This window comes from Prunus persica, chromosome G4 (assembly GCF_000346465.2).
Source record: "Prunus persica cultivar Lovell chromosome G4, Prunus_persica_NCBIv2, whole genome shotgun sequence".
Lineage (NCBI taxonomy): Eukaryota > Viridiplantae > Streptophyta > Magnoliopsida > Rosales > Rosaceae > Prunus > Prunus persica.
The window spans coordinates 10,026,671-10,042,144 of record NC_034012.1 but is presented as its reverse complement, the minus strand read 5'-3'; the positions used below and the strand labels follow the sequence as shown (position 1 = coordinate 10,042,144).

The 15,474-nt window shown below is 35.7% G+C and overlaps 1 protein-coding gene and 1 pseudogene across 4 annotated transcripts; one reads left to right on the top strand and one right to left on the bottom strand.

Moving 5' to 3' along the window:
• On the top strand, nt 540-5,348 carry LOC18780808. Of its 4 annotated transcripts, none has more exons than XM_020562878.1 (7): nt 540-627; nt 1,631-2,043; nt 2,138-2,190; nt 2,462-2,499; nt 3,381-3,774; nt 4,345-4,611; nt 5,100-5,348. In XM_020562878.1, exons 1-6 carry the CDS (start codon nt 611-613, stop codon nt 4,576-4,578), a joined length of 1,149 nt encoding a protein of 382 aa, XP_020418467.1. In that variant the 5' UTR covers nt 540-610; the 3' UTR covers nt 4,579-4,611; nt 5,100-5,348. The 4 variants fall into 4 exon arrangements, with proteins under 4 accessions (XP_020418467.1, XP_020418466.1, XP_020418469.1 ...); XM_020562880.1 differs by lacking the exon at nt 5,100-5,348 and adding an exon at nt 912-1,353 and having other exon boundaries at nt 579-627; nt 4,345-4,896; XM_020562877.1 differs by lacking the exon at nt 5,100-5,348 and having other exon boundaries at nt 4,345-4,896.
• Nucleotides 5,485-7,923, bottom strand: LOC18781211 (annotated as a pseudogene).

Sequence of the window (15,474 nt, the reverse complement as noted above, 5' to 3'; positions counted from 1 at the left end):
AAGAGCCCAAATCCATATAACTTGCTCCCTTTAACTTCACTAGTTGTAATGGCCCATCATCCCATCATCATTGCAACGGGCCTCTTTCGAGTCCAATTTCCCCTTTTTTAAGCTCGATCGATGCATTGTTGGCCAATTCCCTGATATTTTAAACATCTAGGGCTAGTGATTGACTAGCACGGTACTGGAACTTGGTTTGTAAGATGTCGTGAGTTTATTCGTGATGAGATCTCGTTCTCTAGTTCTTTATTGGTTTCAAAGTGCATGGTGTGACTGCACTTATACGTTTGTTCTCTCTTGATGAAATGTATTTTTATATGTTTGTGTCTCTCGTGTTCATGTTTTGTCTCCCTTTAAATGGTAAGGCCATAATTTTTGTCCACATTATTAAACAACAAATGTATAATTTTAGTCCACATTATCATGGGAGACGACCACATGTGCGACTCGTCGTAGCAAAATCTGTATGGTATATATATTTGGGCCAAGGCCCAAGCCGTTTTGTTTTGTCGAAAAGGCGGGTGCCAATTGAAAGCTCTAAAATCCGCTTTTTGTTGCAAAACGGGTCTGGTTTGCCTGCACCCTCGTCTACCTTATCTTCCACCTTGAAATGCCGTTCTTTCACCTGTAAGTTGGCTCCTCTCTCTCTCTCTCTCTCTCTCTCTCGAAGATTAACGTATTTCTTGAAAGCGGTTTCCTCCATATTATGTTTCTCTTCTTGCCCATTTTCTCAATCACCTCCAAAAATTGAGACTTTAAAAGAAATTAGAGGAAAAGCAAAGATTGTGAATGCTTCAGTTGTTGGGGGGGGGGGGGCGGTTGGGGTGGGGTTGGGGGCGTGGGGTGTGTGGGTTATATCCTCAGTAAGTGGCAGTTTCATTAATCAGAGTTTGTACTTTTTCTGACCTCAGTGCAGATTTGGTGTGTGCTATATAATTGGGTTTATATGCAAATGTCAGAAATGTGCATCAGAACTGAGGTTTCCTAAGTGATACTAGTGGTGACATATGCAATACTGATAATTGAAAAGAGTTGTCAATGTTCAAAGGATTGTTCTACTGCTAGCATGAAGATTTGAGTTCAAATCCCTAGTGCGGCTGGTTCTATTTAGCAATGCTAAGCTCAATAGGGTGATTTCATCATGCAATTAACATGAAGTTTATCAATTTGCATACTTGCTGAGTAGCTGACAGTGCTTAGGGTGGGGAATTGTCACACATTTGATGTTTTTATATGTCATCAAACTGAGTTGTTACCAGTACAGTTACTCTATGAGTAAACTTGCCGCTCAGGTTTCTGTTCCTCATTTCGACAACACTTCTACGATGGCTATGAAACCATGTTGGCATTCTGGTGAAGTTCTTGGACAAATGGTCTCGCATGTAGTTAGCATATGTCCCTCGTATGCATGATAATTTGCTTGGTCGATTTAAAAGTCCATACATATGGAGGGTTTGCATCTGATTAATATTGTGGTAGAGTTATTTCTCTCCTGCATGTATGGTGCATTTACTCATATATATATATATATATATACATGTAGATAATTTTAATAAATGAAATCGGCATCAGATTGATCTGGAATTTGTATAACCACCGTCCTGATATCACATTTTTGGGTTTCTGTCAGGAGATTGACTGCTTCACACTCAACTCTCAATCACTTTCCGCTGTTTGGTTATGTGGTGGAACCCACTCACTTCCCACAGAACACACAGCATTTGAATTATCATTTACCTGTTTTGAAGAATTGGCCTCCCTTGTATGCTTTTGTTCATTCATTCCCTAGATTTCATTCTTTGGGAGCCATGCACGTCAGTGCTGACATGGCTGAGAAATTTGATATTCTCAATGTCTGCCATTCTATACTTGGCATGAATTCATATGAGAAGCAAAGCTCGATCAGGGAGGTTCAATCAATGCATCATACTGACTCTCCAGACAGTATTAGCAAGGAAGAGAAGGAAAGACAGAGACGAAAAAAAATAGGACTAGCCAACAAAGGGAGAGTACCATGGAACAAAGGCAGGAAACATAGTTCGGGTAACTAGAGATAGAGTGTAATTTTTTTTTTTATTGGATTTTAAATCTCATACATTTGGTTGAATCTAAAGTTGTGATCTTCCACGTAATGCAGAGACTTGTGCGCGAATCAAACAGAGAACAACAGAAGCCTTAAAAGACCCCAAGGTGAAGTCATGTAAGATTCAATAAGTTTTATGATATTTTCTTCATGATATGGGTCTTTTTGAATTAGAATGTAAGAGTTTATATCAAAAGGTGCAATAACAGAATTGTTTTGAAAATGGTTGGAAGTTTGTCAATCATATTTTTGGATTTCCCTTTTCAGTTAAAAGCACTACACAACTCATGTAAGGAGAAAAGAAAAAGGCTTTCATTTTTCAATCAACTGTTTTTTAATTAAAAAATTGCTCTTTCGTTCACCCTCAATTGGTTTCAGGTTAGAAAGAAGATGTCTGAGCATCCCCGGCCTCATAGGTACACTCACAATCTTTGTCAGATATAATTAATTAGCTATGAAACATAAGAATTTTGTTTTTCTGTGACAGAAACAAAAGAACTTTATAAATTAATTAGCTGGGTTGCTGTTAAACTTTCAAATACCAAGAGTAGGTTTATGCTTTGACTGAGTGGAAAGTAAATTGTAGTTTACAACCCTATGTCAAGTTGGTTATATGCACAGAGATGGAAAGAAAGACAAATGTTGTGATTGATGCCTATTTGATTACTCTCAAAATGATTACATGCACGGAAGTCGCGAACTTAATGCTGTAAACTTGTCTGGAGGCACCTTTAAGATTGAACGAATTCTAACGGTCGCTTCCTGTTAGAATGGTTATTAGGCCTGTATGGGCCATTGGATTGTCATTTTGAATATTGTTTGCGTAATCATAAGTGGTACGGTGATATAATGTAAAGGACAGCAAGCGCCCTAAACTATATGTTTATTTCTTTCTCGAATTCTCCAGCGAGAATAGTTTCGCAAGTTAATCAATCATTCATCAAAGGAAGAGGGGAAGAAATAAACTTGTGAAACCCCTTAAATGGGCCTCAGATTGTATTATGAACTTTGAATATCTACTTGTAAGCTTTATCTTCCTTACCTTTTTTGGGAGGGAGGGAGAGAGATAACTTAGTTTAAGGTTTTTTAGGCCTGCTGAACAAGTAAACATGATTTTTTTGGTTTCATGAACATAATGTGACTAGTAGAAGCCAATAGTTGTGGGTTGCAGCACATCTTTGATGAAAGATACATTTTCTATTTTACTCTTTTCTTTTTCTTTGTTTAAAGTTATTTCTTCCTTTGAGTGACTGAGTCCAAGGCAAAAAATTTGACAAAAAAATGGACTGTTATGTAGCGCGGAGTCCAAGGCAAAAATGCGTTCTTCACTTAGACGTGTTTGGGGACAGCGTTTAAAATGGAAACGGTTAAGGGAGAAATTATTTCTGTCATGGGTTGAAAGCATAGCAGAGGCAGCTAAGAAAGGTGGTAGAGGACAGCAAGAGCTGTGTTGGGATAGCTATGAGAAGATAAAGCAAAAATTACATCTCCAAGAGCTTCAGCTGGCTGCTGAAAAGAAAAAGGAAAAGGCGAAGGAGAGGACAAAGCAAAGAGCAACGACAGCAGAACAAGTTAAAGAAAAAAATATGGCAAGGATTGCTTGTGAGAGGAGAAAAGATGGAGAAGTCTATGAAGATACTGAAGAGTTGACAGTTCTTCAAGGGCGGAATTGTAAGCAGAGATTAATGAAGGTAATTGCTTAGTAGCCAAGACAATACTGAATTATAGGTAGAAGCAATTATGTAGTTCACCATATATAAATTAGAAATACATGACATATCACTCACAAACTTAGCATAAATAAATAGTATCGCTAAGCATGCAATGTTAAGTTCATGAGTAGGTCAAAGAGAAGTGAGTTTTGGAGGGGGAGGATTATTCAAATTACAGATGAAATCTGTTTAACATTGCACCATAATGCTTTGATATATGTAAAGAAACTGACGGTGGATAGTAAAAATGGGTAATTATTGCTTTTCATATTTGAGACAGGGCTAAGGTTAAAATCTTGTATTTTGCAAAATTATTTTCCTGATTCATAAACCAGCTTGCAAAATTTCTTCTTCTTGAGGCCAATTTGATATCCGCACTATCTCATTCTCTGTTCTTGATCTCTTGGCTTTAAACATTTACGGAACCTTGCTAGATCAGCATATTAATTATTTTCCTTCATGTTTTCTAATCTGTTGCTTTTAAATGGCATCACCTTTTCCAATGTTGTTTGTTTGAGCGTGTTATTGAATTCTCTTTCTTCTTAATAGTTGGAAAGAAAAACTTCAACAAATGGACAAGTTGCTGCTCGAGGGGACATAGTCATGTCGCATATCTCAGCTTTTGAGAAACTGGATCTAGAGCTTATGAAGAGAGAAAAAATGCAGAAAGAATTTTCATTTGCAGACCAGATCAAAGCTGCCAAAAACAAAAGAATGGAATTAACTATGGAAGCCTTATCCTCTGTTCATGCAGCCAACAAGAAACCAGGGGAGTATGCTTAAATTTCCACATGCCTAGCAGCAGTTGAAATAGAGGTAAGAGGTGTATGGAGGGCAACTTTTTTTTCTTCTTTAAAGAGGGACAATTTGCTTGTTTTTATGTAGCTTAATGTTCATTTGTTGATGGTTTGTAGAAAGAGAAAATATCGGACTCTTGGATGCATTTTTCCAACTAGTCGCAAGAGTCTGGTCATTTGTTTTCAGGGCTTCATTCCAATGTTATATGGAAGAGGTCCATCTGGCGACAGCTTTATGTGAAAAATTTGTTGGGTGAATTTGTCATGACCAGAAATTATATAATCCGCTTTCAAGCATAGGAAATATCTGATTTGCGTTGCCAATATCCATGCTGGTTGTGATATTGACTTTAGACAGTCGAGTTAAACTGCAAATGTCTTACAACTTGTTTATTGAGAGTTGTTATAAGCTGTATAGGATGTGTCATGATTTTTTTAACGGTAGTAAAAAACCTCACGGATTTGGTTCTTCTCTTTTAGTTTGTAAACAATTTTTTTGTTCTGCAGGGGTTGTGTGATGGATGCAAACTCCACAATAGAGCCCCAAGGTTTTGTAAGTTAAGCATGGAAGAAAGAAAACCATGAGTTGTGAGATTTGTAGTTTATTTTCTCCCAAAAAAATTGGAAAGAAGCATCATATATTATCTTTTCTTTTCTTCAAATCTATCAGAAACAGCATACTGAGGAGTTCATAACGATGTTGTAGATTTTTTCCTACAGCTGAACTGGGTTATGGTATTGTATTTTCACTTGTCTGCGTGAGTTTAGGGTTTCTTTTCCCTCATAACAGTATGAACCGAACAACATATATCCTTTAAATTTGAGTCCAGTTACTTTGAAATGAAGAAGAAGAAGAAGAAGAAAAAAAAAAGGGTAAAGCAAACTGAAAATGCAAAATAAAAAGTAAAATATTAATAATATATATCTAGCCTTTAAGCCTTCTCTTCATCCTGTTGAGGGGGACTGTTATCATCATATAGAGCCTATCTTGTAGATTGTCTATGAATCGAAAATACACATATCTCCATGTCTTGTTAATAACTAAAGAACCACAAACACCCCAAAATCCTACTATGAACCCCAATGTTGCAAAGATATAAAACCATAGAAGTTGATGAAGTCCATTTTCCACGCCTTTGTTGTTCTTGTTATCTACGTCCATGTCCTTATTTGGTCCGCACTTATTTGGAAGTGGCGCACCACAAAGTTTTGGGTTCCCCTCAAATGCAGAAGTGTTGAAGCTTTGGAGTTGAGTGCCTGTTGGTATTGGTCCTTCAAGGTTATTGCATGAGACATTAAATTCTTTTAAGAAATTAAGGCTCGCCAATGACAATGGGATTCTTCCAGACAAGTGATTCATAGAGAGGTTCAAAATCTCTAAATTTTTAGGTTAGATACTTGGTCTGGATGACGCTGGAGAAGTTGTTGGAGTCAAGATACAACTCCTGGAGAAGCTGCAATTGGCCGATCTCAGTAGGTATATCACCAACAATGTTATTCTTAGATAAGTCTATCGTTGCTGGATAAAAATTCAATTTATGCGTTGGAAAAATTTGATTTGCGGTTATGCTGCTGAATGCGTAGATAGGCAATTCAAATTCATATTGGTCTGCTTGAGATGGAATATTAGGTTCATAAAGCAACCTTGGTAGTCTACAAAGTTGCTTTGGAAATTCACCTGAAATTCGGTTGTCTCGCAAGCTTATATAAAACAGTCTAGGAAGAGTCCCCAACCAACTTGGAATTGATCCTGTGATTTGATTACCATCCAGAGTCAACATCTCTAGATTCTTGAGCTTTGATAACCATACAGGTATTTGACCATTGAGGTCAGAATCAGCCAAATTCAATACCCGAAGATTTTGGAATCCGTCAAAATCAACCATGTCATCATCAGATGGCATTCCCTCACCTTCATAGGAACCAGCAAGCGAGAGTGATTGAAGACTTTTGCAGCCCATCAATATCTTCATTGCCCTTGTGAGGTTGCTTAATCGGTTGTAACCAAGCGTGAGGAAGGACAAGGATTTCAATGAAAGAATCTCAGCTTGTATTTGTCCCTCTAGATGATTTCTAGTCAATCCAATGGCTTTCAGGGACCTACATGAGTAAAGGCTTACTGGAACCGTACCAGTGAAGTTATTGATCCTTAGGTCAAGTTTAGTTAGTTGACTTAATCTTGAGAAATCAAGCATGGAGATATCTCCTTCCAAGTTGTTGTTTCCCAAACGCAGTTCTACAAGGTTTGTGCAATTCATCAAAGATGGGGGCAAATTACCTTTTAAATTGTTGGAGTTGAATGTCACAAACTTCAACTTGGAGAGCTTCCCCAAATTGAGAGGAAGCTTGCCGCCAAAATGATTAAAGGAGAGGTCAAGGATGGCAAGGTTAGTGAGGTTGACAATTTTATCACTAATGGCTCCATGTAGTGAATTGAAAGGTAATGCAATTTCTTCAAGTTTGGTAGCATTATAGATATCTTCTGGAAGTAATCCTATGATGTTATTGTGACCGGCATGAAAAACCTGCAGTTTGGAACACTTCCCTAACCCAGGAGTAAGGTCACCATTGAATAGATTGGAAGAAAAATCCAATAGCCTAAGGAAGGGAGAAGAATGTTTGAGACAAATAGAGGATGGGAGATACCCTGTGAAGGTATTGTTGCTGACATTGAAACTAGTCAAGCTGCTTGCTTGTTGGAAGAATGAAGGTGGAATTGCACCACGAAAGTGATTGCTGGACAAATCCACTGTTCGAATATTGCTGGATGGTAGAGAAAGTGGTAGCTCTCCAGAAAGAAGGTTATAGCTCAAATCAAGGAACTCGAGTCGATTCAAAGACATGAAGAACTGAGTATCAAGTGAACCATATAGTGAATTGTGGGAAAAGTTCAAGTGGGTGAGATGTGTGAGATTTCCAAGTGAAGAAGAAGGGATACCTCCTTTGAGCCCTTTGGAAGGCAAGAGCAAATGGGTGACCCAACCATCTTGATTACACGTGATGCCCTTCCAACGACAGCAATCAATGGATGTCCAATTTAAAGGAGGAGAAGATAGAGTTGAGGCAAAGGACAGGAGGGAGCTGCGTTCAGTTTGTTTGCAGGCATGAATATTTGTAGGTATAATACAAGAGAATAAGAGGAAGAGAAGGAAGCCATGAGCCATTAGGTTATAAGGCTGCACTAGCATGTTGCTTTGTATATTTGCCTTTGCCTCACTGCAAATTAGGTGTGTATATATATAAGTGCAACCATGCTTGAAAACGATGCAAACATCACTGTAAATTGAGAATTCAGCAAACAACAGCCACACAATGCAAATTATTAATATTGAAACCCCTCTATAGGTCGAAGATATATTTCCACAACCACCACCTAAGAGGGGCCCACCAGGAGGGGACTTGACCTATTTAATTTGAGGCCTTCACACAAAGTACTAAAAGTTGTTGCAAATTTCTTACAACTTGTTTATGACAGTCGAGATAAATTGCAAATGTCTTACAACTTGTTTATTGCAGAGTTGTTATAAGCTGATAGGATGTGTCATGATTTTTTTTTTGAACAGTAATAAAAAAGGAAAATGCTAGGGAGACCAACTTTAGATACCAACTTGTGTACCAACTCTCTAATAGAGGTGGAGCCCACCAATACAATGGGTCCCATACTCTATTAGAGAGTTGGTACACAAGTTGGTATTTAAAGTTGGTCTCCCTAGCATCACCCAATAAAAAATGTCACGGATGTAGTTAATGCATTTTCAGATTTGGATGCAAACATCACCGCAAATTGAGAAGTCGGCAAACAACAACCACATAATGCAAATTATTGATATTGAAACCCTTGGGCCACCAGGAGAGGACTTGACCGTAATATATGTGATAAACAGAATCCTTGTTGATGTTTTGACTATTGCTTTTTATTTTTAAGGCAGCTGATAATTGATACCAGCGCATCTTCCATGTTAACCACTCAGGGCTCGTTTGGTACACAGGACTGTCTTGGCATGGACTATGTTTAGGGACTGGTTTGGCTTGGCTTGGCTTGGTCTAAGTTGGATAACACTTATCCTGCGTTTGGTGTATGCTTGGACTATGACTAGAATTTTTTTTATTTTTTCAAAAATATCTATATATATATATATGTATATATGTATTTTATAATATATATAATATATATGTATATATACATACATATAATATATATATATATGTATATATACATGTATATAAGTATATTATAATAATATTATATATTTTAAATAATATAAACGTACATACATATATATATAGGTGTATATAGGTGTATATATGTATATTATAATATACATGGGTATAATACATATACATATATTTATATATATGTATGTATAATATAATATATATAATATATATGGGTATGTTATAATAATAATAATAATATACATGTATATACGTGTATATATGTATATTATATATGTATTTATATATACATATACATTATATATATTATAAAATACATATGTATATATAATATATGTATATATATTATATATTATAATATACATATATATATATATACGTATATACATGTATATAATATATGTGTATATAGGTGTATCTATATATTATAATATATACATGGGTATAATACATATACATATATATGTATATTATAATAGATAATATATATGGGTATGTTATAATAATAATATACATGTATATATGTATATTATAATATATATACATATAGTATAAATATATAATGTATATGTGTATATACGTGTGTATATGTATATTATAATACATACATGGGTATAATATATATATATACATATATGTATATATACCTATATATATATTACATATATACATGTATGCTATTATTATAATATTAATATGTATGTGTATATGAGTATATTATAATAATATATACGCGTATATATCTATATGTATTTATATATTATATATGTATATATGTGTTTATATATATATATGTATATACGTGTATATATGTACATTAATATATAATATAATATATATATTACATATATACATGTATACATGTATGTATTATTATAATATTAATATGTATGTGTATATGAGTATATTATAATAATATATGTGTATATATCTATATGTATTTATATATATATATTATATATGTATATATGTATTTATATATATACATGTATATGTGTATATACATATATATATGTACATTATAGTATATGTGTATGTAATAATAATAATAATAATAATAATAATAATATATGTTATTAGTATTACAATATAATATATGCATCTTATATATTGGTGAACATAGGACTAGCTAATCCTCCCTTTCTACATGGGTTTAGTAGTCCCCTCCTAGTGAGGTATTTTTGGTGGGCCCGGTATTAGCAATCCCATCTAAGACTAGAATTAAATGAAACAAACATGGTACTAAATTTAGTCCAATCCAGTCCAAGCCAAGCCTGTGTACCAAACGACCCCTCAAAGTCCAAGTTCAAAGTTGTATTTCTTGTTGATGATTCTTCTAAGAAAATTCAAAATTGGTGGATAGTCATTCTTTCCAAGTTGTTTGCCCTGCAAGAAGGCAACTACTTCTAAGTATCCTCCAGATATTAAGGAATAATCACTCATGCTGATTTCCTATAAATATAGGAGGATGTGAATCGGATCAAGGACGACAGCAAAAAAATCCAATCAAGACAAACACTCTCAATCATACTGACAAAATCAAGCAAGAAGAAGTTCACAAAGAAAACGAGATTTCTCTCGTTATAAATTTGGTTCAGAGTAGGTGAATCAAGTGGGGTTCAAGTTTTTCATAATATGAAAACCTCAACAAATTTCCAGAGAAACTTTGATGTCTCAGAATCATCAGAATAGCTCTCAGGTGATCCATAGTCAAGCATAATAGGTACTGAAGTGAAATTCCAGGCCAGCAATCGTCAATCTAGCCTGGACCAGAGAGATCTCAATTCTGCCCAATCGACAAGCCTCTCCAGGGCTACATCTGATTAAAGCTCTGCCAATCTCATCATTGGTATCGATTTTCAGTTTATCCCTATTAGTTGAAGGTGTTGACATGCAATTTCAACACAGGTGCATCCAGTCCAGCCTGAGTAGCAGACAACAACCCAAGCAGAAATCGAAGCCCAATGTTCTGATGTCATTATGGACTTGAAAGTTCTCTTTTGTTTGATTGTGTAATAGACAGTTCTCTTTGAACTGATTTGTTTTAGGCTTATTTACTGTAGTGCCCCTTAATGGTCAATTCTCACTTTACCCTTTGAAATTTAAAATGACCTAGAGTGCCCCATTGACCAAGGTTTGGTAGTTCACTTTGCCCCTCACCGTTAACTCTGTTAAAAGTTTTGTTAAAAATGATGACATTGCATAAATAGGACCCACCCTTTTGATGAAATGTATGCCAAGTAAGTGCCACATGTGAAAAATCAATAAAATATTTTACAAATAGGAAAAAATATTTAGAAAATTACTTCCATCTTTTGTCTCCCTCTTTCTCTCTCTGTACCCGACACCCTCCCATACTAACCCACTTGGGGGCAGCCATCACAGCCCAACCCATCCCCGCCCAAACAGCCACCCACTCACGACACAACCCATCCCCGCCCCTTTCTCTTTTCTTCTTCTACTGATTTCCAAATCCCTAAATCTAAATATGTATATCCATGACTGACAGAGCACCCAAAAGCCATGCCCTTGTGACTTGTCTTTCTCCCGCTCATGAATTCAATTCTTATTGCCAAAGAATCAAACAAACCAAATCAAAAATCCCAAAACCCACTACCTTCAAAGTTCTAAAATTGACCAATTAATTGTGCACCCAAATTCATAATGCACCCAATGATGCAATAACCACCCATCATCTTAAAAACCCATAAAGCCACCGTGTTGTTCTTCATCCCCAAACCCAAACTCCTCTCTCTTTATCTCTCTGTGTCTCTTTGGGTCTGATGAGAAAAAAAAAATTCATATGGTGTAGGACATTATTTTGGTATTTGGAGACTTTTGGTTCCCAAATCAAATAAAATACAACAATATGGTGTTTTGGTGGTGAGAATTGAGAAATAAAAAAGTAGGGCTGAGAAGTTTTGGATATGGGAGGATATGGAAAAATTCTTTATGAGGATGTGGGAGGGGTGGTCTTAGGATGTGGGGTGGGTGCATAGAGAAGTTTCTGTAGGTAGAGAGCAGAAGGGAGGGGGTGGTCATGGGAAGGGCGAGGGGCAGTAAGGGTTGATGGGTTGGGGGCTGGCACTGGGGAATATTGAATCGATGGGTTGGGAAGAATGGAGAAGGAGAGATGGGGAGAGAGAGATGGAGAGAGAAAAAAACAATATTTTAAAAATATATTTTTGAAAAGAAATATTAATTATTATTATTATTATTTTCATATGTGACACATTTCAGCACAAAGGTAGGTCCCTTTCATGCCATGCCATCATCTTTAACAGAATTTTTAACTGAGTTAACGATGAGGGGTAAAGTGAACTACCAAACCTTGGTCAAGGTGGCATTTTAGGTCACTTTAACTTTCAAGTGGTAAAGTGAGAATTGACCATAGTTTCAAGTGGTACTATAGTAAATAAGCCTTTGTTTTATTTGCAACATTCATTTTTGGCTAGACTTACTAGTTTTACAGTGGGAAATTGTAAAGTCCTCACCCGCTTGAGGCAAGAAAAGAACTTATTGGAAGATATTCTTCATCCAAATTCACAATTACTTGATCAAAGTCAATAGCTTGAGGCACAAGTTATTACATTTCATAGTTTGTTGAGGTTTTTTAGCCGTTAACAATGGCACGCTCGTACATAAAAGAAAGTTAACTTGTTGACCGTCAATAATTTTCGGACCAATAGGAAACTTTACCTTACCACCACAAGAACTACATCAAAACGGATAAACACTACTATAATAACGTTTCTTAGTAGAGCAATAACGTTCAACCCTCTGAGTGGGCACAACTTAACAACTACTTGCTAAGTATATTGATAGCAATAAAATGAGTCCCAACCAGGACCAAAGATGGAGAGGGTGGATGTGGAACCCACCACCTTGTTCTGTTTATTTTGTCAATTTCTCCCACTTTCTATTTTGTTTGTTTTTTCTTTGGTTGCCCGCTGCTCACTTTTGATCCCTCTGTTCCATCTTCTCGTGCGTTTATCCCTCTCTTAGGCTGCGTTCTTGCACCACTGCTCAAACTCTTTATAGTCTCTTTCAATTATAAACTCGTGAATTTTAGTAAAAGTAAAGGTATACGTAAGATGTTTTGTGCCTATCTTCTTGTACTGTCCAATCAGCCAAAAAACCTATTTTTAATTGGGATATTCATTAAAATGTCACACCTTAGTTTCAATTTGTCACCTGAAAAAGAAATTTAAGTGAAATGTCACCTGAATTTTTCAAAATTCATGATTTGTCACCTGACTTTAACATCATCCAATTTTCCAACTATTTTTAAGGGTATTTTAGTCTTTTTTTTAAGAGTATTTTAAAAATAGAAAAATCATTATAAAAAAAATTATGAAAAGACCCTTGAAAATTATAAAAATTATATATCTTTTCACATTTAACCCCCAACCATTTTTGCATTTTAGCTTTATTTTTTTAATAATAATTTTTTCCATTTTTTCGAATTGGGTCGTGACATATAGAGTTATTACAGGTCCGATTTTGAGGACTAAAGGCCTCGGAAGGAGTTGGGAGTTTTTCTTTTCTGGAGAACTACCAACCATAATGCCAATCACCAAGATTTGTAATCCCATACTTGGCGGCTAATATAGACGAACAATATAATCATAGCCTGGTACTTTGAATAAACTGACCAACTGAAACGTGAATAAACCAGCACTTTGAATTAAATTTTGTGAAGCAGCGGTGATGCAAAACCAAGACCTGCTGATGTTTAGGTGTATCACAAAATCAACAAATCTAGTGAAGCGGCATGTGTTGATCATTTTTCTTGGAAACTTGGAAGATATATGGTGTTATTTAATACGGCATGCATGCCAGACATGGCTGGTCAAGTCTTATCTTAACATTACATACATTGACATCCTATTCATGTCACACTCATTCGTAGCAAATCTCATTCTTCGCTCTTCATTCACAAGTCACTACCATCTATCAACTACATGACCGAACAGATGAACTTAAGAAAAGTGGAATATCAAGCAAAAAGACGAAAGGCATAAAAGATAACACACTCGGAGTAAATTCATGGCGACTCAATTGTGTTGAAATTGGCTTAAATTTGATGGCATGTGATGTGTTTTGTTATGGGCACCTACCTTGACTTTGTTTGCTTCACAAGTGCTTTCGGTGGCTTTGTTTTTTGATTGATAAAACTGTATGCATGTGAGGAAGACTTTGGGGAAGCAAAGGCAAAGAGGGAAAAGCAAGTTTGACAAGTTTGCTTTAAAAGAGCCATCTGATGCTAAATCAGATAACAGCATAATAGTTTACTGCTATTCGTTCTACATAAGCTTCGTTTTCTTTCCCAAATAACAACGCCAGGCTTGACTAGGAATGTAGGCCTTCACAAGCCCGCTAGAAATTCTAGATATAACATCTACAGGCATTTTCATAATTTACTGAGAAAAAAACAAAAGAATGTCTTTCCACGTCGAGATATTATAGTTAAATTGCAAGATCCATAAAGCTTTCATCACACAACCAGGTGATTACTGCATGCTTCTGCTTGGTTATTGATACGCTATTAATATCATATAGTCTTTCGACAAAGTTGACAACTTAGTATAACATGTCCGTCAGTAAGATTAATAGATTACTCAGTGATAGGAACTTGCCTGCAATTGTCAGGGAAGTTTCAGTCAGATTAGGAACTTGAAGCACATCTCTTTCAAGGGTACGAAGCATAGCAAAAGCTGAAATTGCCAAGTCTATATTCTTTTTCCTCTCAAAACGGTTTATCGACAGAGAATTTATCCTACAACAAGGAAAATATCAAAGCAGGAAAACAACGGTAAGCTACCACATAAAATTCGGAAATGAAAATCATCAAGGAAACTGTAAACCATATACAAACATGTTCGTTACTTAAACGTATTGGTGGGTTCATCAAACTGATTCACATTAACAGCTGGGTAAAGAACAGCTGGCTGAATTCCTCATGTGTTAAGATTCTTAAACGTCTTGGCAAACATAGATGCTGTGAATTTGCTGTTAACAAGAATCTTATCTGCCATTCCTGCAGCCATACTTAATTTTTTTTAAAAATCAGTGAGAAATAGTAGTATGATCAGTGCAAAAGAACACTAAAAAGGTGCACAAGGCACCTCAGATAAATATGATAAAGCCATGATATGGAAGACCAGTTGTCATTTCTTCTATGAAGTCTAAAGGTTTCCTATATGTCCTCCTCAAAATAGTGTGTTTGTTGAGCTAAGAATAAATCTGGAAAATGACAATAAAACAAAACTATGCTACCAGATAACAGTTCATATAAAATAGGTGCAAATACCTTTGTCGTCTTCTTAAGCTTTAGCAGTGGGATGACAACAGAAACCTGATATGCTAGTATTACATCAAAATGATGGCCACAGGACTGTAAAGATATCAAGGGTCCTAGTCTTGCCACATGTCATAAGATTAAAGAGTCAAGTGGTTAAGATGTTGTTAGTATTGTTAGGCAGTTAGGAAGAACTGTTAGTAATTGATCAACGAATATTAGAGAGGTTAGAGAGGTTAGAAAACGTAAACAAGGCTCTAACTAAAGCTGATATAAAGTCTGTAATTGTGCTAAGCTTCAGGTTAATGAGAATACAATAATTCTTCTTTTCATTACTCTGAAACTCTCTCTGCTTCTATTCGTTTCTCTCTGCATTTTCTGTTTAATCTTGCTATCTTAACATGG